Here is a 24,116-nt window from a genome sequence, read left to right as displayed (position 1 = left end):
GTGATCAGGACTGATATCCTCTGGCCATACAGTTGCGTTCTATTCAGTATTAAAGGCTGAATCTATTCCTGACTTGGTGAATTGCTTGTTGATATTCTGCAGTATTTCCTGGAACATTGCTGGACGTAGCAGTTCCCAGGAATAGGTTTAATCAGGATTGTGCAGAAAGGTGTTTATGACATAACTTAATATCCGCGCCCCCCCCCACATACAAAGGAACAGATTGCCATTACATAACACGTATGTGGGGAAATAACTTTATTAGTTTTGAACTGAGAATCAGACCCATTAAGTTTGGTGTTTTTTTTAAACAAATGAGATGCATTTGACAATGACAGTGAATTATTTATGTTTCATAGATTGTTTTACCTGAAGACAGCAGCTGCAATGTGCAGAAGCAGACTTGGAGTCCCTTGTGCCGTTGGCAAGGAGCTGTATTGGCCTCCCTGGCAAAAAGCTATATTTGTGCGCACCCCCCCTCCCCCCAAGGTAACAATCACATTTGTGCTGCTGTACAAGAAGGACAGGGAGTTTCTACCATGTTTGATCCCGCCACAATAGCGGCAGTACATCGCCACACACATATGCATCATATACTCCATAGTCTGATAGGTGATTTTTGTGCCCCCGGTTGGGGGGGGTCAGTTTCACCAACCGCTAGGTGCAACTCTGGCAACATGTTAACTTAGCATCCCACCCACCACCAAGAGACAAGTCAACAGTCTATGCTGCACTCCATAATGTGAGACCCACCACCTCCTCCAGGCAGAGGTGAGAGAGATTTCTGTCTGGGGGAAAATGGAGAGCCCCTGAAAGTCAGTTCAAACAATGGTGAGCTACACGGATGGACAGTATGACTGGGTTTAAAGGCAGCTTTCTAAAGCCTGACTCTAAAATGCAAATGACTATGGCTGCAATCCTAACCCCACTTACCTGGGAGTAAGGCAGAATTGTTATTCTGTACACATTTTATATCAATCGCAGAACTGGATAATCTTTTTAAAATGCACCTGTAATGCTAGGAGCCTCAAGCTATGCATGTTCCATGCATAGTTTAGCAATTTGAACTTTGGATCCTGGGCATCAGAAAACAGCCACGTATTCCTTGGACAGCACTGCTGAGCACACTAATTTGAGAGACTTATTTAAATCAATGGGACTTACTTCTTAAAGAGGGGTAGGGGCATGCTGCAACAACTGGAGGAAGTTTGGCTATCTTTCCACAATACATGAGCCCTCACAAGTCAAGCTATTAGCTCTCTAGGTGGCCTATGCTCAGCTCCACTCCCACACTGAATTATAGTGGCCTACTGTACTTTCATTTGCAACAGTACAGACTTACGTAAGAATTGAGTTTATTACAAAATGTGTTGTAATTACAGCAGAACAACATTGTTTTTATTTGTACCCCACACACCTGACTGGGTTGCCCCGGCCACTCTGGGTGACTTGCAGAATAGTTGCGGGGCAGCTACTGGGTGTATTTTTCAGTTACAGGGCATGGTGCAGCTCTGCAGCACGATGGGCAGGAAATCCTTCAGCAAATGCGTTTCTCATACCCCACGCAAGATTACCACATGCTTAGAGCTCATAGACCCAAAGGCATCTGGTCCTGCAAAAACTCTGATAAGAGTTTGTGGGCTCCCACTTGCTCCCTTTTCCAACACTAGGCACTTAAAGCTGACATAACATGGAGGTCCTGCGATATAGCAATGCCTTGGCCTGCTCTGGTGCTATGTACCTGGTTTGGTATAAATTGCAGTAGAGGGGCTCCAGGAGTGTACTAATTTTTGGAGACCAAAAGTGGGCTCTGGTGTTACCACATGCTAGTTCCACTGATGCACACAAGTGTTTGTACATTGCCTTTTGCATGCAGAACCCGGAGGCTGGGTTGTGTCCAGTGCCCAAAGTGGTTTGTTTTTTTTGCAGATGATCACCACTCTCAATCCAAGTTTTAATTGGCAATAATCTACATGGGAAATACATTGTTCGACCAGATGGAGAATAAGGATCAGTATGCTGGGGAACAGGCACCAAAGTATCAAACCACTATATTAGGAAGCATTTATTTCAAAAAATGTATCTTGCTGTCCTTTTCCAGACTGACATTGCAGTGGTTGGTGAAGAACCCGTTTGGAAGTGTCCTGTGAGCCATACTATATGTTGCAATGCAGCCACATGTAATATTAGCTTGCCAGCAGTCTCTCCATTACAAAAATATCTGCACATTTTTGATTTGATTTTTTAATTTCTATACCGCTTCATATATTTAAAATATCTTTAAGCAGCGTACAGAAAACTAAAGAAGTCACTGATAACTTAAAACAAAATATTACACAAATACACAGCTACGTATAAAAATGTTACATTAATAGCAGTATCTATCAATCATCTAGCTATCTCAATTCATTCCCCCCCCCTTCCTTCCTTCCTTCCTTCCTTCCTTCCTTCCTTCCTTCCTTCCTTCCTCCTTTCAGCCTCTGGGTTCTCACCCAAGGTCCAAACAAACTCTCAGCTCACCCACAAAAGTCTCAAAATGAGAAGAGGTCCACTGGAAAGAGTGGACATCACCCTAGTCTCTCATTCTAGACTTGTTTTTTATGAGCAATCAACTGCACTCTCAACACCCAGTTCCAGGTGCAGGGGGTTTGTTGAGTTTCCCAGGGGGTCCAAAGGATGGGAAGAGGGCCCCCGCCACTTAACAGCTCCTTCTTCTTCACCCTTTGTCCTCCGCTCCTCCAGCTGCTATTTTATTTATGTTATTCAATTCATTAACATGGTTCATATAATTCTACCCTTAGGATGCCTTCCTACAAACTACTGCAATATAAATGTAATGCACATTTTTTTTGTTTAAGAAAAGAACAAGGTTTAAGGAATGGAGGCTGGGACTTCAGAACCTAAGAAGAGCACTGCTGGCTCAGACCTAAGACCTATCTAGCCCAGCCTTCTGTTCCCAATCAGATGCCCGTTGGGAAATAACTGCCCACAAGTAGGAAATAACTGCAACGGCACTATTTATCCCATCAAAATTATTTACTTATTTAAACTTCTGCGCCACCTTCTTCACCGTGCAATCATAGGGCGGTGTACAAAATGCTGAACACACGCCAATATTTATTTCTAAAGCCGATTTAAACACTAAATTAAATGCAGCGTCAACACACAGTGGAACAAAAACTGCCTTTCCCCACTTTTGGTATAATACAGGAAGTGGCGGGGGGGGGGATCAGTTTTTACTTGCTGTGAGAAACTTGAGCCCCATATGGCTTTGGGAGTCCAGGGAGGCTCATCTGGCACCAACACTGTCAGCTTGTAGGTGCCAGGCAAAGACCATCCTATTCTCTTGGGGAATTTGGACCTTGGCATGGTTTGATTTTCTGGCCTGTTCTCGATGTTCATCTTTTGGTTGTGTGGGATATTTCCCTAGTTTTCCTGGTTATTTGTGGATGATGGCCACTTTTAGCACCATGCATGGCTCTCCGCTGTTTTTATTGCACCTTTAATTTGCTGCATGTCACTTTGAGACACTTTTTGTAAAGAGTTATGAAAATAATAAATAAATAACATTAAAATAAAACCAAAAACAATGTTAAGGTAACAACAGGTACCATAGGCTGACCTCAATTAACTACACCTTCTCACCTCCAAAAGCCTGGTGGAAGAAGTACAGCTTTACTTGCCCCCCCCCCCAAAGACTATAATGTTTTGGCAACACTGTAGGCCCCTCAGCAGGGAAATCAATCTACAGTTTTGGAGCTACCACTAAAAAGTTTCTACTGCAGGCCCCCACAGTTTGCCTTTCAAAACCTTTCAGATAAAATTTATTTACTATTAACAAGAAGAATAAATTTATTATTGCTACTATTACTTTTAAGATGATGCAATCTGTGTTTATTAACCTGCTTTATTGCGTATCTAAACATATATAAATGCTCCTGTGTTTAGATTCATTACTACAACAAAGTTAAATGGTTTTTGCCATTCAAAACATTTCAGTTTTATCTAAGTAAAGTAGTTCAAAAGTTGTAATGTTTGAACAGTAAAGCAGAAACAACTTCCTGCATGAAGGATTAAAATTACATTTTCTTTTTTTATTTAAACAGTGTTTCATTTCAGCGAACTGCATCAGCTTCAGCGAAAAGTTCCATGAATGCTTCAGTAAAATCAATTCCAAACAGATTTTTTTTTTTTTAGAGAGAGAAGGGGAAGTAACAAGCTGCTAAGGAGTGATTCATTATTTCCGTTCAGTTAATACATCTGCCTTACATGCTCAATGGATAAGAATACTGTAAGAATTACACAGGTTGAATTTATCTCTTTTGGAAGTCAATGTGCATACCTCACTGCTCCCATGAAGTTACTTGCTTTTACATATGACTGGCTAAAACCTTAAAAGAAGGATTAATTGATAGGCACCATCCCTGTACATTCTGCAATTACATAAGCTATGTAGGATATCCCCAATGCTTGCCCATTTTTAACATGAGACAATATGCTTGCAGACAGAACAAGCCAAGCTTACCCCATTTTTGTTCTCAGCAAAGGTTTTTAACCCAAATTCTTTCTCTGTCTCTCTCTCATGTGCTCTACTTTCTTTTCACTCAGAAACGAAACTGGCTGCTTTCTTGCAGATGTACTGAAGCCTGGTGGATATGTGCTGTTTCGTTGTCAGTGACATCAGCAGGAAAGCATAGCAGGCTTCCTTGGTCACACCTACTTTTGCTCAAAAAAGCCTTCTTAAAGGTACAGAGCATTGCTTTTCCACCCTGAACCACAGAGAAATATAAGGCATGATTGAGTCATCCAAATTGCCCAATGGCTTCAACGCATTCTGTTCAATCTTTTTGTGTAAGTGGAAAACCAGCAATTCTAAAATGTAACCATATTCTCCTTGCCTGCCCTCAGATTGTGAAATTCTGTCCCCAAAAAGCTACATCTAGCCTATTTACTCTACAGATGCTATTAGATGCTGAAGACACCCCTCTTTACCCTGGTCTTTGACAGCTGAGATTACACACAAAATTTAAACTGGACAATTGTTTGGCTTCTTGTTTAAATTGCATTACCATATTATTAACATTATTTTATCTAGTTTTAAAATTAAATTATTATACTGTTGTAATCTGTCCTTGGACCTAATGGTGAAGTGTGGAAAGAAATGCTATGATATATAAAGAAATGTTATATTTATTGATTTAATTTATAAAAGTATTTCTATACCACCATAGCATCTATTATCAGGGTGGTACACAATGTTAAAACAAAAAATGCCATTTTAAAAATAAAAATACATATATCATTAAGGCAGGCATGGCCAAACTTGGCCCTCCAGATGTTTTGGGACTACAATTCCCATCATCCCTGACCACTGGTCCTGTTAGTTAAGGATGATGGGAGTTGTAGTCCCAAAACATCTGGAGGGCCAAGTTTGGCCATGCCTGCATTAAGATGACTGGCTAACTAAAAATAAAAACTTAAAACTGGAAGTGTCACCATGGTCCCAAGCAGAAATGGCTTCAATAAAAATAAATAAATAACCAGGCAAGATATCATATATGGAAGTTATTAATCTGATGACTGACTTTCAACCACAACTATAACAATATTTTCAAGTAACAGAGACGTTATCATGCTTATTAAGGAAATACAGCATTTGCAATCTTACTAATATCAGATCAAGGCAAAGGCTTAATTTGCAAAATGTCCTTAATAATCATGGAATTGGATAAGAAAGTTGGGATCTTTGTGTTGGGTGAACAAGTTCCAACAAGAGCTGACATGACTAAAATGGAAATGGTTATGGGGCAAAATACCACCATGGATTATATCTGTAACTTTATAGGAAATTTTCTCTAAGATCCAGTACCAGTGGTATTTTACCCCTCTTAGGCTTGCAATATATCCAATACCCCCAGGATAAATGCTGGAAGTGTGATAGTTACCATGCAGAATGTTTGCATGTATTTTGGAGTTACCCAGTAATTCAAATTTATTGGAATACCATTTGAAATCTTATCTCAGAAATGACTGGTTATCTATTGTTAAATAGATCCCAAAGTATTAATACTAAACTATTTGGAAGGCAGCGTCCTAGAGGTTGATTTAGAAACACTTTACTGGTCATGGCTAAATTATATATTATAAATTATATATTGCAATATCCTGGAAGAAGAAGAAAAGCACCCCTAAGCCTATATTAGTATAAAAAGATAGCAGAGTCTATAATAGCACCACTGAAACTTACAAACAGATTTACAAAGGTAATTTTTTTATCCTGTTTTGGAATATTATGAAAAGGTTCATAATAAAATATACCTGTACATTTTAATTAATAACACAAGAAGCTGCTGCTAGATCAGGCCAATGGCCCTTCTATCCCAGCATCTTGAGCTTACAGTCACTGAACTGTAGAAAACCATCAAGCAGAATTCAAGCGCTAAAGCACCCTTCCCTCCTGTGTTTTCCAGGAACTGGTATTCAGAAGCATTACTGCCTCCAGTTTCTCCCAGGAAATTTCCCTCCAGAGGAACTTGAACAAAATTCAAGAGAGTCACCCCCCCACACACACACTGAAGCCTACCCTGGACATGTTGCTATGACTGAATCATCACCTTATCATAGCAGACCACCAGTATAAACAGTAAAACTCACACAGGGAGACCACTATTCAGATAACAAGGTGTTCAGCATGGGATCTTATCTCTCTCTGGACTCATTCATGTTGTGTACATTTAAGAGCTCACAAGGTTGCTCTGGTGAGGGAGAAGAAGGGGAAATGACAGTATCCTCACAAAGGAAGTACCTTACGCAAATTGGCAGGCCATATGGCACACAAGGGAGCATGTCATTTCTTGTCTCAAAGCCTGAACAGCTACGTCATGTTAGGACCCCAGGCAGAAGCAGCCAACATCACACTCCAGTCCAACAACTGAGGGTACCAGGACAGAGCACACCACACAGGTAAGCAAGGGAAGGGAAAACACATGCTGTTCATGCCCAAGTGCCACGCCTGCCTCTGTATCTCCTTACGCCACTTGCCCTGTACGAGTACTGTGCCCTAGCTGAACTATCCTGCTCTGGCCCTCTTCCCCCTTGCACAATCCACAGCAGGATGTAGAGTCCTCCTTAAAGGAGAAGTACTTCTCCCAACATGCAGGTAAGCTCTCTGCTGCCAAGGGCCAGGCACTCCACTCCAACCAATGCCACAGCTCATGGTCATTTCTGCCTTGCAAGATCACAGATCAGATGCAGGGGGTAATAACAAGCTGTCACCATATGCAGCCACCAAGGATAAAGGGCACCTCCTCTCACAATAACTGCAGGTTCCTTGTCTTCCCAATGGGATTGAATGAAAGCTCAAGACGCTTGAGCAACATGCATTTGGCAGTGTGGGGGTGAGATACCACAAGGCACACACTGTGGTGGGGCCTCCCCCTTCAGTGGGTATTAATAAGCAGTGCCTCCTCAGTACAGCTGTGGAGGATCACTTGCCCCCAAATGCCTACATGAGGAGTTTACAATGAGAAATGTGCTTTATGCTATATCTCAATTAGATCAAAGATTACTACAGGCAAAGACCAATGGACACACATCTGACTGAAGTGCGATCGCGTACATGTGCATGGTGCCAAACCCAGAAGTGACAATAAAATGTCACTCAAGGGGTGGAATGGGGGCGGGGCGGAACAGTTTACATGGGCCCTGCTGATGCATGTGTGGGTCCAGAACTTAACCCCCATGCAAAACGAGGATTGCCTTCTGCCACAGGTGTTTGTGAGCTTCCCTATTTGCTAACCAGTAGTTCAGTCATCCATCACTTCCTGAGCTCTACTCACAACATAGATATACATTCATCCAATGAACATATTTCATATGTTCATTTTAATATGGGAGGAAATTGCCACTTTGCTGTTCTTGAAAGCATGAAACTAACACTCAACAAGAAATAGTTATGGCTTGTAAAAAGTTCGCTTCTCAGCATGAAATATCACTTATTGTAAGGGTTTTCCCCACTCCAGGACTTTGTTTTCACCTTCAACAGAAAAAGACAACAGTGAAGAGCAGTCATGACACTTTGCAATATATCAGAAGAGGTCTAAGAGCTTGGTAGACAAATGCCGACACAAAACTGGTTCATTAAATCACAAGACTGTCATTTACATGAAACAGAGTTCATGACCACCAACTTATACCAGCATCATACTACATGAATTTAAAGAGAGTATTCCACAACAAGTAGTCTTAAGATTTCTAATTGTGGCTACAGGTATATTGAAACTCCATAAACTTGCACCCTGTGAACACAGCTTTTTACATATGCCATAAAGCAGGGCTTTCTAGTGTAACATATGATAAGAATTTTGTGGATTTGGGAAATCCACACCGTGATCAACTCCCACCCAGAAACCAATGTCCCCACTGTGGAACGACGTGTGGATCCAGAATTGGCCTCCACAGTCACTTACGGACTCATTGTTAAAACCATGTTTATGGAAGACAATCTTACTCGGCTACAAGTGATCGCCAAAGAAAAGAATGATAAGAATACAAGGACTTTCACATACAATTGCATGTATCACAGATATCACGTTAGTTAAATGTGTGTACATAAAACCATTTATTTACCCGGGTTGAGAGTCGAAGCCAAAGTCGTCCGATTTGTGCATGTCTGAGTTGAGCGTGAAAGCTAGATCTGACCTGTAGTATAAAATAAGACCTTTAATGTTTAGCAATCATTTCATCCCATGCAACTATTCTTTACAATGTTATTCAGGCTGCATTAATATCTAGTGCAGGGAAGTCATACATGGAGAACAGTGCTTCTCAGCCATAAAGGGGAGCTTTTTCCATTGAAAATAGAGATAATTAGCTGGGAGCCTAAGTGAAAGTTCCCAATCCTTTCCTCCCTCCATTGCCTCTCAAACATCTGTGAAGGGTTAGGGGACCTCCTGAGCAAAGTGGAATTGGGCCCAGGGAACTGCAGGGAGAATGGGCATGACCCTAAATTGAGCAAATAACCTTTTTCCTGTGAACCTCCTTCCATTCACTTAGGATTCAAGCCACTGTGTTTAAGATGCACCTTTAAATGCTGAAGCACCCCATGTATACAAAAATTTATCCCTAAATGCAAAACAAAACAAGATTGTTTACATTTATCTCTAACCCCCAACACCATGTTAAGTCAAGCATCAAGCCAGGTAACTAAAACATCACAGTAAGACACTTAACAGGCCCATAAAAGGTTTGCCTAAATAGAATATTATTCATCTGGTGGTAGAAAATTAGGAGAGAGAAAGCCAAGCAAACCTTCCACAGGAGAGAAATCTGCAGCTGGTATGCTGCCACAAAAAAGGCTCTCACACATTCCAAACAACCTAGCAGCCACGCGCAACCTGACAGAGGGGAGGGCATCCTTCTCCTCAGATCTTAAGCGTGTGGGGAAATTACATGGGAGGAGACAGTACTTCAGGTACCCTGGACCCAAGCCATTTAGGGCTTTATAAGTAATACTGTAACATTTTGAATTGTGTCTGGAGCTGTGTTTGTAATAAGCAATGCAAATGTTCTAAAATGGGTGCAATATACGCCTGAAGCTCTGTTCCTCTGTGCACTAGAGTTGCTGCATTCTGAACCAAATGGAACCTTCAAAGGCCATGTACAGTAGTCTACAGTCTTGCTGTAACCAAGCATGTGTCACTATGATTTGGTCTGGCCTCACCAGAAATGGAAGCAGTTGGCACTGGGTCAAATCCCCCTTGGCCACAGCAGCAAGGTCAGGTCCAGGACTCCCCTCAAACTCCAAACCTTAAAATTCAAAGTGAGCGCTAATCCTTCAGGAACAAGCAGAAACCGTGCATCAGGAGAGGCTAACCCTGCCACCAAGAGAACCTATTGTCTGGATTAAGCTTCAATTTATAAACCCTGAGGGTAGCAAGACTGCTGAGTTTGGCCAAACTGCGAGAGGCAGTGAAGGATAGGCGTGCCTGGCGTGCTCTGGTCCATGGGGTCACGAAGAGTCGGACACGACTGAACGACTGAACAACAACAAAGCAAGACTGCCAGAACCAGACTTCTAGGCAGCGGGGAGACATGCAGTGGGTCATTGGAATCACACTGTGCAGCTTTTCCCTCTGTAGCTCAGTGGTTCTGGGAAAAGCTGAGGAGCTCATGGCTCCTTTATTTGTTCCCAGCACCAATTAACTGGAGAGTAGGAGGCACATGATGGGATCTCCCATGGTCTGGGAAGGGAAGTTTAAACCTCTCCATTTCCGTGTGCTGAGAAGGCAGGGGGCGAGTGCATGGGTGGCAGTGTGCATGGCTGATAATGGAGTGGGAGGAAGACTCTGTGTCTGTCTGCATGAGGAGGAGGAGGCCGGTGAATGTGTCTCTCAACACACCACCCACCACCAGCTGCCTGGGCTGAGAAGGCTGCCATAGGGCAATGGCCAATATGTTGAGCAGAAGTCCTCCCAGACCACCTCCCAAAAAGGACACATTGTAAAATGATGCCCTAAAGACCTATCTCTGACAGATGGTCTAGAAATATACCATTATCAATAATGAGTTGTTGTTTTTTAATTTAAAAAGCTGCTATGAGGACCAGTAGAACTGGTAGGGATGCATTCTCAACCCCCCTCCCCCCAGCAAAAAATATATTCTTTTGGCACAGATTGTCAAATAAGGCAACCCAAATCCTCTTGGCCCCATTCTGAAGTCGGAATGAAATATGACTGGATAATCCATTTCATCCAAGAACCTAAATACTGAAATGGCAAAAATGTGCTCAAGCAGCTTTCCAAAGACTGAGCATTTTACACTGGACTATCATTATCTAACATTGTTGGGTCAAGGGAGGATTTTTTAAAAAAAATGGCTTTAGCACAGCCATCTTAAACTTGGGTGGGACCACATTTCCCTATATGAAGGCAATTCAATCCTCAAGACCCTTGCAGGCACACAAGACCTGGTCTCTTTTATAAACCAAGATAGGTAAGGACCTGAAGACTATATTACGCTTCAAAGATTTTTGTCGACAAAATTGAAAATTATCCCTAACGAAAGAAAACGCAGGTATGAGGGGAACATAACTGAACTCAATTTTAACTGTGCCATCCAAGTCAATATGAGCAATTTCATCTGCAAAGTGTCAAGCAAAACTTTCACAGTGATCTGAGTCTCCAGTCATACCTTTCTGGATCACATTCAAGTTGCTCATATTTATTCAATCTATGCATGATCTCTGAGCAGCAATATCGGTTGTTGCAACTTCCACAGCAGAATGCTGGACAAGATACTGCTGGTTTCAGAATTCCATAAAAATTGGTGTATGCTATGCAGTCTTCACAGAAACCTGAAAATAAAGTAAAACAAACAAGTCATTGCACTACACATGTTCCACAACATACTCACTACAAATCAGCATAGCCTCTTTTTATTTGGATCTCCTGGAAATCATATACCAACACGCACAAGCTTCTGACTCCTGCATAATTGCAACCCTAAATAGTACATCATTGGAAGGAACAGAATGATCTCATTCAGAAGGAAAAGGTTATTGAAAGTAGTATTTATGAGCATCTATGAAAACCCGTGAGTTAAATGTATATGGGGGAAGAGAGCTGCCAAGCGTTATGTGTTTTACATGGCTTACATTTTTCTACAATCCATCGTGAAAGAAACAATCTGTTACAAAAGAACTGCTATCTCCATAAACAGCTAGGTGCCCAAAAATGGCTGCTACCGGTACCACCTCCTTGGGTTGGGCAGCTAAAAGAAACTTCTGAATGTAGTTCTTGTCTGCATCACCAGTTCAGCCTTCTCCTGCTTTGATTATCGGCTAGAGCAGAAAAACACTATTTATTACTTAAACATTTATATTCTGCCCTTAAAGTGTGGTGTCTGAGACAGCCCTTGAGTATTCTCTCTCTCTCTCTGTCTCGCAGTCTCTCTCTGTGTGTGATGCATCTCCCAGGTTACTGCTGTAATTTGAGTCAAGGGCACAAACAAAAATGATGTGGGAGATCTGTGATCAGGTCTCATGGTTGTTGTTTTAAAAAACTGCTGTATGGGGCTCCAGAACTGGAGAACAATGGTGTCAATGGAGGTGGCTAATCCAACCTTGCCTTTTTCCACCACATAATTTCCCCAAAGCAGCTGTTGGCTCTTCTGGAGGAGCAATCATGATATCACAAGTCTTTGGCTTGAATCCAGACTTGTTCTTCCACAAAAGGAAGGGCTCCTTCCATTCATTGAAAAGTTTTCAATCCAGTGGAAACTCCCACTGGTATAAGTGGGAGCGGGGAAAGAATGTAACTGTCATTGATTTCTCCTTTCCTCCTGCATCCCCTGCATCATCTCTCACACTGTTCTGGAGGGCTGCCCATTGCCCAACCTCCTTGCAGTTTTTCAGGAGGTCCAACAGGAAGAAGGATTTTGCAAACAAAACAAAACAAAAACATTTCACCTTCTTCTGACAGTGACAGCATCCCAAGAATGGGAGTCTGCTCACTGGATCCAAGCATTTTTGTTAATCTGAATCATCAGTTGAAAAAAAATTTAAACCCGTATCATCAGTTTTTAAACATTGTGAGAAATAAAATATCTTCCAAGGTATCAGGCTGAAGTGGTACTTCTGGATAGTCCCAAAATACATTGGCCTGAAGAACTCAACATAATATGGCTATTTTATTTTATATATTTTTATATCACACTTCAATATAAATTCCTAGGGCAGAATTAAACTACAAATAAAACAGATCCAAACAATTATTAAAAACTCACAATTAACCTAAAAGGCAGCAAGATCTCAAAAAACAGGTAAAAGCAACAAACAGGTCTAAAATTACATTTCAAAGGTTCTGTCGTATGTCCAACATAACAAGTTAAGTGCCAGGCAGAATGCTCTGAACCTGAAGTGAGCACTCCATAATTAGGATGCAAGCACTGAAAAGGTTCCTTAGTTCCTGGTGGCTTACCAAAGTCACCTCAGATGGTAGGGGCACCTACAGAAGGCTATCTGCATCTTGATGTACAGTGCCACCTGCCACCAAGGTCAAAGTCAGAATTTTGAATTGGGCCTGGCCCAGTGAGTAATCCACTAACTGAACTTTGAAAATCTGCAAAGGCAACCTCAAACAGAGTGCACTGTATTAGTCTAACCTTGAGATTACTAGAGCATGGTTAATTGAAGCCAGGCTCCCTCTGTCCAGGTAAGATGTCCACTGGTCCATAAGCCTTAGCTGGTACAAGAAACTCTATACTACAGAGGCAACCCATGCTTCTAATAAGATAGATAGATCAAGGGCCATCCCACAATGTGAAAACCTTTTTCTTGGAGGAACTGGGAGTCTTATCTCATCAAGCACAGGATAAGACCACTTCTCTGGGCAGATAATACACTCACCCATGATACCTCTGTCTTCAGCTAATCGGCCTTCATCCAGTCTAATATCACAGCCAGACATAAACTGGGTAATTCAAGAGATTGAACCTCACAGCAAGATACTCAATATATTTACTTGGAAACATGCCAAGCAGTAAAGAATCAGCCTTACTTTCTACTACGGTAAGTCTGTTCAGGATTGCAGCATTAGCCTCAAACTCGAAAAAAAGTTCCCCCACTCCATTATTGTTGTGATAAGCAGGAGCTCTAAGCCTTCTGAAGGGTCCACCACTGCACATTGGTTTCTTCCTGCTTATTTCAAACTTAATTGAAATGAAACTCAAAAATAGATTTGCTTTCCACAAGTTGATACAAGTTGATTAAACGCTGTAAAGCAAACTAGCAAGACAACTATAATTAGCAATGTTTAATTCAAACCTACATCAGCTGCCAGTTATTTTCCAGGCTTAGTTGAACGCACTGATTACAATATTTAAAAGTATTCATGGCCTGGGAACTGCATATTCAAGGACCAAGTCAGACATCTCTGTGTTTGTTTAACATGTATCTGTCAGTCTGAATATTCACAGGTGTGCAAGGGTGCATGGAGGACCGGAGCAAAACTACCGTAACCCCTCAACACCCTACTGCTTTGATTCCCTCCCCAGTCCAGCTCCAATACTGGAAGTGATCTTGCTTGTTTGGGGGGGGGGGAGGTAGTGGTTGCACTCCAATGAGTAAACAAACTTCCCACCCATACTGACAAGTGCATGTTTAACAAACACATGCACATTTGGTTTGGCTGCCCCTCCCATGTGCTGGTCCCCCCACTTCTGAAGATTGTCTACTACAGCTCTAACCTTCTTCTAGAGAAGTCAAGAGCAGTGGCCAGCAGGCACAGAAACTTTGCAATACTGCCCCAATGATTTTCACTCCCTGAAGAAGATTTTTGCGGGCCTTTCAGACTTCAAGGAGGGAGCCCATCCAAACAGTCATAGTTTGCTATTGATACTGAAGTAATCTGGGGTTTGTTATCTATGGTTTTTAGGCAACTGTCCTTCACACAGTTGCCTGGCAGTAAGTCTTATTGCTTAATGATTTTTGTACTGATTGTGTTAGCTGCCCTGAACAGCTAATTATGCCAAGGCCAGACATAAACATTTATTTATTTTCAGTTGTTTCCCGTAGTGGGTACACATGCTTTTATAACAACCTTCTGCCTTTTATAACAACATTCAACAAGCCTGCATTTCTAGAGATTGCGCCCATAGTGTTTGCATACTTTGGAGAGGACTCTAAATCCTTTATAAGGGCTAAAGTAGACATGACACTGAGGACACTTTTCCCACTGCGATCCCAATTATCAGCCCACCAGGGGATGCTATTAGCATTTCTGAAAATTACATGTTGAATGCAAGCACATGCTTAACAAAATGTCTAATTAGGCTCTGAATTGAATGCTTTGATCTGGTTCAGATAATCAAATTCTGGCCTGTTATCCTGGTCTGTTAAATGACATTAAGTCCCAAATGGGCCAGATTTTTGTACTTTGCTTTTACAACATCTTGTTGTTTCTCTGCACAAAAGTTGCTTTATGCAGAGCAGGTGGGGGTGGGGGTACAGATCACTGGATTCCAACTATGAGTCCTAAGGAAATGCTGTCAATTTAAAGGAACAGACTAAAACACTGCATGGGCCAATGAGCTGCTATAGATCTGATAAGCCATACAGAAAAGCACAGGAGGAAAAATATAAATTATCACTTCAAAACACAATGGCAGCATCCTCAATTGTCTCCTAATTCCTCCTGACATACAAAGGTCTCTTAATAAATTCTTAGTCTAATCCAGGCTGTTTTTCTTGTAGACCAGGAAGACAGCACTGAACACTTAGGAGATGCTGCCTGCATGGAGGAAATAAAAGTTGCTACTTTCCCCCCATTCCCCTTTTCTCAAGCTGCTGCCTTTTAACACACTTCCTGTACATGAGGAGGAAGGAAGCAGACCACAGCACTGCTTTATTTCCTGTGCATTTGAAGATGGGGAGCTTTTTAATCAAAGTTCTTCCTTGCTTGACTCTCAGAGCTATGTGAAGGAGGGCTCACCCAGATTGCCTTTTGTGCCACAAGCTCTATGTTTGAATGTGGGGTTTGGGGGGTCCAATATTTCACCATTGAATTAGAGAAAACGGCAATTGGGTTTTCCATGGAACACCATTTGCTCTGATACAGCATTAAAATGAGAGTCTTCCCATGAAAAATGCCAGAGCAAAATTTTAAAGCGCTGCTTCGACACAGAGCTTTAAAACTTGGTGCAAAAGGGAGTCTGGGTGAGCCTGTAGTTGAAAACAACATAGGTACAATTATGCTAGACATGGAATTTCACATTAGATACAAGCTGATTAGAAGGTACTATAACATCTTGACTCTGCCCATTTCATGAAGAACCTGAGGCTCTGAATATCTTTCTAAAGATTGCAGCCATGGAGGAATAGGGCCATAACTCAGTGGCTGAACACATGCCATACAGGAGTCTCCAGGTTCAGTCCCAGGAATCTCCAGGTAGGGCTGGAAGAGATCCCCTGCCTGGAACTCTGGAGATCCACTGCTAGTCAGTGCCAGCAGTTCTGAGCTAGAGGGATCAATGGTCTGATCTGGTATAAGGCAACTTCTTATATTCCTATTATAGCAGCAGATACATTAGCTGATGAAGCTTGGTCTGTCTCAATATCATCATCACCATCATCAATTAAATATTCAAAGTGGGGAGCCAGGGGTTCGATTCAGAGAGCAATTGGCAGGAGCAAGTTAAACCCTTCCTACAGTCCATCACGTATCATTTTGAACCCAGGATGCTTAAGAAAAGAGAAATAGTTTCACTAAAACATGCATTTTACTTCCGACAGGGAGGCACATTGAAAGCTTTGGTGGCTCCCAAAGAGAGGTATCCCAAGGGTGCAATCCTCCAAAAGTAATCACTACAGCTGGGTGGTGTCCCCTCCCCCCACCATACGGTCCTTGTGGGTACATATGCACCCAGTAAGGCTTTCCCTGGCATCCATGAGAAAACCTGAACCCACAGAAACAAAAACTGGCTGGTTGACCAGAGGCTTTCTTCATCTCTTCTCTCATCTGCTCTTCTCTCCTTACTTACTTCTTTCTCTCTGATTGGAATTCCTCCCTTCCCTTAGAAATTCTGGCCAGAGTAAAGGATACAATGAGCTATGATGGGTGTGGTTTGTGAAATGGGAAATGGGAAATGTGTGGGTGTGAAATGCAAGTGACTATGGGTGCCATGCGGGGAAAAGGGTGGGGGGAGATGAAACAGAGGAAACTGTTTTTGGCAAAGGAGCAAGACCCATAGGCTTTCTTATTTTGAAGGGGGGGGACAGAAGATGGAGGCATTCCTTGTTTTTAGCAGCAGCAGCAAAGCCATCATACTTCCACCCAGCTCTGTGGGGAGGGGTTGGAAATCTTCTTAGGGATCTGCCCCACAGAAAGTGGGTTGACTAGCTGGGGAGCAGTTCTGCAACTCTCCCCAACTAAATAACTCAGTGAGGCAAAAGTACATCGACACCTGTGGCTTTGCTTTCCTTCCCTCTGTGATCTATTTCACACCCACCCACCCCACAGTATTTTTCCCTGTGGGGAGCATGGGGTTGGGGCACATGTCAAACCTATTGTGTGGGTTCAATTCATTGCGTAGGTTCAACTTGTGATCCCATTCTTGACTACCTTCATAAGCCCCTCTTTTAATTTGATGGTGGCTTGGAGGGGAGATGCCTTGTAAAAATCAATGAGGACAATGACCTGGATGGATGTTCTTTCGGCATGGTGGCACTGGGAAGTCTTGGATAAGTGATTGTTTTACAATTTATTCCATGAAAGACAGATGTAATCTGCAAGTTGATGGTGGCTAGGGGACAACCTATGTGAAAATCATGCAAATGCTGCATAATAGCCATTTTGTGACTGGTGTTTTTTTTCAGAATTCAGTATGTACCTACAAATCCCCAAAAGGTTGGGGGGCCCTGTACTACAGAATAAGCTCCATTGAATATAATGAAACTTATTTCTAAGTAAAAATACTGGCAACTGATCTGTAGGGTCCCAAAGAGCACAGTTTTGGCCAAGTGTTGTTTTTTTTATACAAAGCCACAGGGAGTGCTCATTAGGACGTGTGACATGGTGTCATCAGAATGCAAGTGGCACCCAGTTCTATTTTTTCTGCAACACTTGAATCAGGAGAGGCTGTGTGTTTCCTAAACTGGTGCCTAGATGAAGTCATAGGTTAAATGAGGACCAGTAAATCGTGGTACAACAGACCCTGTGGGTGGGTGGTTGCCAAGTCTGGAAACTGTGTTGTGTAGCCTGTAGGGGTTGCACTCACTCTGAAGCAACATATGCATGGTTCAGGGGTATTGTTAGATCCACCACTGTCACAAAAGGTCCAGGTGATCTCAGTGGCTTTGAGCACCTACCCTGTATTACCAACTTTGCAAATGTTGGCATACCAACTACTGTACAGCCATTATTGGACAGGGATGGTCTTGCTACATTGGCCCAAACACACTGCTATCCTCGTGATTAGGCTACTGTAGTGCACTTCATGTGGGAATACAGTGGTTCAGAAGCTGCAGCTGGTGCAAAATGCATCTGCCACGGTGCTTAGTGGAACAACCAGCTTTACACATATAACACAGGGCATTCAAAATCTGCACTGCCTGATTACTAACTAGCAAGCCAACTTCAAGGTTTTGCCGCTGCCATTTAAAGCTCTTGACTGCCTCCTGCAGTACAGATCCAGCTGAACTTTTAAGATCTTCCAAGGAGACCCTGCTGGCCATTCCGCAAACAGCAGATTGTCACTGTCTCCATGGTAGCACCCACCTTGGGCAATCTGTGAAGCAGAGACAGTAATGGCTTTTAAATGCCTCTTTAAGATGCATGTGTTTACCCAAGCTTTCATGGTCTCTTACTCTTACTTATTTTTTTGTACAGTTTTATCTGTGACATATGGTTGTGCTCTATTTTTAGCTTTAATTTGTTTGGTTTTTAGGAAGTAGCATTTTTGTCAGTTTTATATAAGCCACTTGGAGGTGTTATTGTATTAAGTGGTACAGAAATATAATAAATAAATAAATAAATACACAAATCCCCAACCAAACATTCAACACACTGCAAATAGAAGGCCTTACACTATTGGTCCTCTAGCCATAGCTAGGAGATCAGAAGTGAGCTGCAGGCTTACATGCTACCCTCTCCTGTGGTTATTCCCCTTCCTTGATCAATATTAATACTGGGGTAGTGAACGTTATTTCTGTACTGATGTTAATCATGGTAAAGAGACCAGCAATGCTGCATTATGTACTGGCTACAGTAAAACTTTCAGATTAGGACTAAAGGAGGAGTGTCATAGGCCAGAGACCACTCTGCACAACCAGTGTCGTAGCGTAGGAGCACGTTGCCCCGGGCACATTTTCTGGAGGAGGCACAACCAGGAGCCCCCACAACAGGTTCCCATCAGACCCTGGCTCTGGAGCTGCGGAGGCAGCTTCCTTCTGTGGAGCTCCACTTCCGGGTCACATCTGACCCAGGGCAAAGTGGAGAGTCAGTGGCAGAGAGCTGTCGCCACTCTCCTGGGTGGGGATGTGCCACATGCAGCTCCTCCACAGCGGAGAGAAGCTGTGGGTGTGCAACATGCCCAGCTGCAGCACCTCCACCCCCCTGGGTCAAGCCTGACTGGGGGGAAGGGAGGAGAGGCTGTGCAAGAGAGAGAGTTAGAATGCGAGGTGAGCCACAGCCAGCTCCACTTGTGCCCCGGCTCCCTCAGGGCGTGCCCCTGGGCCCCTGACCTGTGTTTGGACACGCTCCACCACAGTGCACAACTGAACAGCCTTGTCATGCATTTCTGCCTAAGATTACGACTCCAACTTAGTCGCTAAAATGCCATAGAAGTCCATCATAGTATTTCCAGTTATAAAGTACCATATAAAAGATCAAATAGGCTGCTCAGGATAGTTTCATGGGTGTTGATGAACATTCCTTTATCAACTGAAGAAATATTTTCACAGTGAAATGATCTCATATCACTCATGCAGTTTTAATCTCTAGGAGCGTAGGTGTATTGGAAGGAAAGGGAGGCCTTTCACTCCCTTCTATACTGAGTGGCAGCCACTCTCCAGGTTACAGGCTGTTCAGAGCTCTGCATGGAGATGCCGGGGATCAAACCCTACATTGAACCTATGCTCTGTGCCCCTGAGCTGCGGCCATATTCCATCTGGTATCACTTTTCACAGCCTCACAAACTAAGGCTTAAAATGTGGAAGTCGTCCCACAAAAGGGAAATTATATATTAAGAATTAGATAGTGTTGTCACAGATATAGGCTCAGAGGCCTGTGGCATTAAATAGCTTCAAGAATGGTCTAGAAAAAAATGTAAAAATGATTCCAGTAAGCAGCCAAGGTCAGAGATTAGTGACACCGTCCTAAAAGGCTACAAACTTTGCAAGTTTTACAGTCAAGTTTATGCAGTATAAAGCACAGTCATATGAAGACAAACAGTCTTGCAACCTTGGAATTGACATGATACAATTTTTCATTCCTGAAACAAATTTTAAAAACTGCAGGCCCTTTTTATGGGGGGGTAGTGCGAGCAAAGGTAGCACAAATAAACAGTGGGGGGAATTCAATGTAACACTAAGCATATTGCTTCATCACAACAAACAGATGAAACAAACTGCCCTGTCCTACCCCACCCCACACACTGTTCCAGTGGCTCTGTAGACCCTCCACCAAGAATGTACTTTATCTTGACTTTTGCATTATTTATAGTGCACTTGAATACACTGTGCAATGGGACTTGCTTCCAGGTAAATGAATACAGAATTATAGCCTTAGCCCATCCTGCAACATCTACTGACAAATATATTTTTTTATTTAGTAGCATAATATTATCTGAGAATTGTAAAAGTTTTCAGCCTCTCTCTCCACTTCTACAGGAAAGTTACTCCATGTTCTAATGCTCCCACAAATCAAACACGTTTCCTTATATATAGCTGTTATTTTCTCTCCATTTCATAGCTTTCTAATGTTTATTTTTCTGTGGTGAGTTATTGCTTAACTTTTATCCTAAGCTGCCTTAAGCACTTAAAAAAAACAAACAGAAACACAGACCATAAATCTTTTAAATACAAATACCTTTGTTGCTGTAACTGTTTTCATGCCCTTCACTTTCAACACTTCTTATTTTTAAATTGTTTTTATTAAATATTTAATTGGGTTACAAAAGTACACACATCATCTCTGTTTTCAGATCATAGACCCTGGTTTTGATTTGTTCAAACACCGACAACTACTCCTTAAGCCCTTAGGCATCAGCCTCAGGTTTAAAGTGTGTATTTGCCCCTGCAGCAAAAGTCCATGTAAACCTTTTAAACAAAAATAAAGTTCTTTCCTTTATGCTGCGCTCCCACAAGCTCATCAACTTCTCCTTTCATAGCCTCAATTCCTCTATAATGGAAATTTCCTGTGTTATAAAAAGCTGTGTTGGGAACAACATAAATCATGGATGGGGAAGTATATAAGAAAAGTGGGAGGTGCTCCATCAAATGTGCTGGGAAAGCTAGAAAGGGTGGCTTCCCACTATCATGGACACCACAAAGCAGAAAATCCTACTTTGCAGCTATCTTCTTTCAATCTTTTCCATGAAACCCTCCGGGCCTCTAATCTCCTGTGCCTTCGCACCCCACCTTTTAAAACAAACAAACAAACAAACAAACACCTGGAGGAGGAACTGGCAAGCCACTCCAGTATCCCTGCCAAGAAAACTCCATGGACAAAGACAACAAACAAACAAACCCACCCTTTGCTCACAGAGCAGCTTTACATCTGAAAGACAGCCTAGATTGGCATATGTACATTTTATACAGTGGTACCTTGGGTTATGAACTTAATTCATTCCGAAGGTCTGTTCTTAACCCAAAACAATTCTTAACCTGAGGCACACTTTCGCTAATGGGGCTTCCCGCCGCCGCATGATTTCTGTTCTCATCCTGGGGCAAAGTTCACAACCCGAGGTACTACTTCCGGGTTAGCGGAGTTTGTAACCCGAAGTGTTTGTAACCCAAGGTACCACTGTACGTATGAAGTAGCATATGTAACATGTGTCCATGCCATTCTTCATCTCAAAACTGCAACAAAGCCCATGGATGTTTAACTACTGTATGGCCGCATCTGCCACCCTTTTCTCTTCCTTCCCTCTGTTCTCCGCATAGCAAAATGTTTAGCACAGGCCTGCATTATTTGGGGCCCTGGTGAGCTGAATGCAGGCCCCCAACCATGCCCCTGAGACTTGCCAGGTACTCACCAACTCCCTTGCTTTTGAAGTTCCTGGCAACAAATGTCCGGTGGTTTTAGTGGGAGGGTGTGTATGGTAGGGCTGGAAAACCTTTGGCCTTCGAGGTGTAGCTGAACTGCAAGTCCCATCAACCCTGACCATTGAGCATGATGGCTAGGGCTTATGGGGGTTGGAGTCCAAAAGCATCTGGAAGGCCAAAGGTTCCCCAGTGCCTACAAAGGCAGACAGATGGTGACACCAGAAATGCAAAGCCTGGCCCCTCAGGAAGGCCTTTGGGGGGTAACAAGGCACAGCATGCTTTGACTTATACTAATTATACTTTGGGTTGTACTATGTGTGCTTTCTTTGTGTAGTAGAAGTTATACAAAAAAGCAGGAAGTTTACTGAGCCTCTGATCAGCTGTGTTTAGCTTAGGACCACAAGTTACACATTTCTGCTTTAGCTTTTAAGTGCCTCTAGCCAAATACATAAAAAATAAATTAAAAAAATTGTCCAGTAGCACCTTAGAGACCAACTAAGTTTTCTGGGTTTCAGCTTTCATGTGCACACAAAAGCTTATACCCAGAACAAACTTAGATGGTCTCTAAGGTGCTACTGGACAATTTTTAATTATTTATTTCGACTGCGTCAGATCAACACGGCTACCTACCTGAATCCAGCCAAATACATTCATCTCCCTTTTACTGGAAGTCACCCTGTACATTGGTACCTGTTGCTCATCTTCTTCACACTGCCTAAATTTAGAGTGTAACTTTAAGCAACTGTATTAATAATTTGGTGTGAAACACCTCTTGGTCAAGTAACTTCTTCCTCAACCATTGAAGAAGAAGAAGAAGTGCTTCCTCCTCTTCTATAATGAGCTTGTGTGAACCACTCTAGTCTAACCTTGCCTGCCTCACCATTGTTGCCCAAGTCCCCTCTACTCCATTCCTAGGATTTCAGTTGCCTGCTTCAAAATCTACTGCACCTCTCCTAACAAGGGCAACCCTGTCATAAAGTGAAATACAGCAGATTACTTTGGTCTCAGTACTGGAACACAAAAGCCTCCTACCTCCAACATTTGTGTCTTGCCCTCCCTATTTTATAGGCCTGGGGCAGATAATTGTAGGGAACATATATTCTTTTACTTCCAACGCTTTATATTATCCCCCAAATAGCTTTAAGCCAGAGTGGAATGGGCGGTTTTCGAAAAAAAAACACACACACAAACAACAAAAACACATTTGTCTAAAACTACTGCTAATGTTCAAACCGTAGCTGTCTTTTATTTATGACAATAAGTCTTATTTATAAAGATCTTGAGGTGCAGACACGCAATTCTAAAACGCAGCAAGACCTAGTCGTAGACAATCGGGTGTTAACCGCTCCCCCCCCCCCCGCCGCCAGTCTGGGAACGAAAAGCGGGTTTTGGTGAGGCCGATGGCAGTGACAGCTGACAACAAGCTCACAAAAGAGGCCTCGGAGGTTTTAAGAAAACAAAAACCGGGAGATTCAGACACATACACGCATGATGATGAGCCACGAGTGGGGCCTCGACGAAGCCCAACCAACTGAGAACGCCCCTTAATCAAACATGAGAAAGAAAACAGGTCTGTGTGTGACAGAGGGAGCGCCAGCTTCTTCCTCCCCTCGACAGCCCTGGATGTCTGCTCAATGCACCCCCTTTCTGAGAAGTTGTCCAGTGTCCGAGAAGGGCGCCTTACTTAGCCTCCCCCCCCCACCCACTTGCCATCCATAGCGGATGCGCAGAGCACCGCCGAGCCGCCACCAGCTAGTTCTTGATTACTGAAATGTAGAGCCGGCCGCTTCTGCGCCTCCCCGCTGCTGACCCCTCGAAGGAACCTCTCCCGGGGCAGCTCGCCGCTCCTCGTCCCTCTTCCCTTCCCACCATTGTTGACGCCAGGCAGACAGGGAGCCCTTCCCTCCTCCTCCTCCTCCTCCTCCTCCTGGGTCTCAGAGAAGTCCCCCTCAACTTCGTAGCGCGTCACTCACCGCCAGGCAGCAGGAGAAAGAGCGCGAGGAAGGCACAGGAGGTCAGGAAAGGGCTCCGGGCGCAGGCCATCCTCCTCCTCCCCTCAGTCAGCCAGCGAGCAGCAGCCACCGACCCACCGGGACGCCTCACAAATGAGTGGCTCGCGTTGCCCGAAAGCGAAAAGCCACGGCCACGCCTCCTCCCGCCCCCTCCCGCTGCTGCTTTTGCTCCAGTTGTCCCTGCGAGCGCCTGAGCGAAATGGGAGTTCCGCAGCGGCAGCCGTCCTTTTGCCGGCACCTCCCTCCTGCTTCTGCTTCAGGCTGGCTCTGCCCTACGAGGCGGTAATTTCCCCGAGGGCCATGAATGAAGAAGCCCCAGAGCATGTGCAGAGCCTCTCCATCCT

The 24,116-nt window shown here is 43.2% G+C and overlaps 1 protein-coding gene across 1 annotated transcript in view; it reads right to left on the bottom strand.

Moving 5' to 3' along the window:
• SHISA5 (shisa family member 5) overlaps positions 1-23,877 on the bottom strand; it is a 36,289-nt gene extending 12,412 nt beyond the window's left edge. Inside the window, exons 1-3 of the mRNA XM_033140749.1 lie at positions 23,734-23,877; positions 11,191-11,353; positions 8,629-8,700 (exon numbers count right to left, since the gene is read on the bottom strand). Coding sequence (XP_032996640.1) covers positions 8,629-8,700; positions 11,191-11,353; positions 23,734-23,803 — 305 coding nt within the window. The 5' untranslated portion in view covers positions 23,804-23,877. The remainder of the gene's footprint in view (positions 1-8,628; positions 8,701-11,190; positions 11,354-23,733) is intronic.
• Positions 23,878-24,116: the final 239 nt, after the last annotated feature.

This window comes from Lacerta agilis, chromosome 2, assembly GCF_009819535.1.
Source record: "Lacerta agilis isolate rLacAgi1 chromosome 2, rLacAgi1.pri, whole genome shotgun sequence".
Lineage (NCBI taxonomy): Eukaryota > Metazoa > Chordata > Lepidosauria > Squamata > Lacertidae > Lacerta > Lacerta agilis.
Note: the sequence above shows the minus strand (reverse complement) of the source record. Positions and strands in the feature narration are given on the sequence as shown.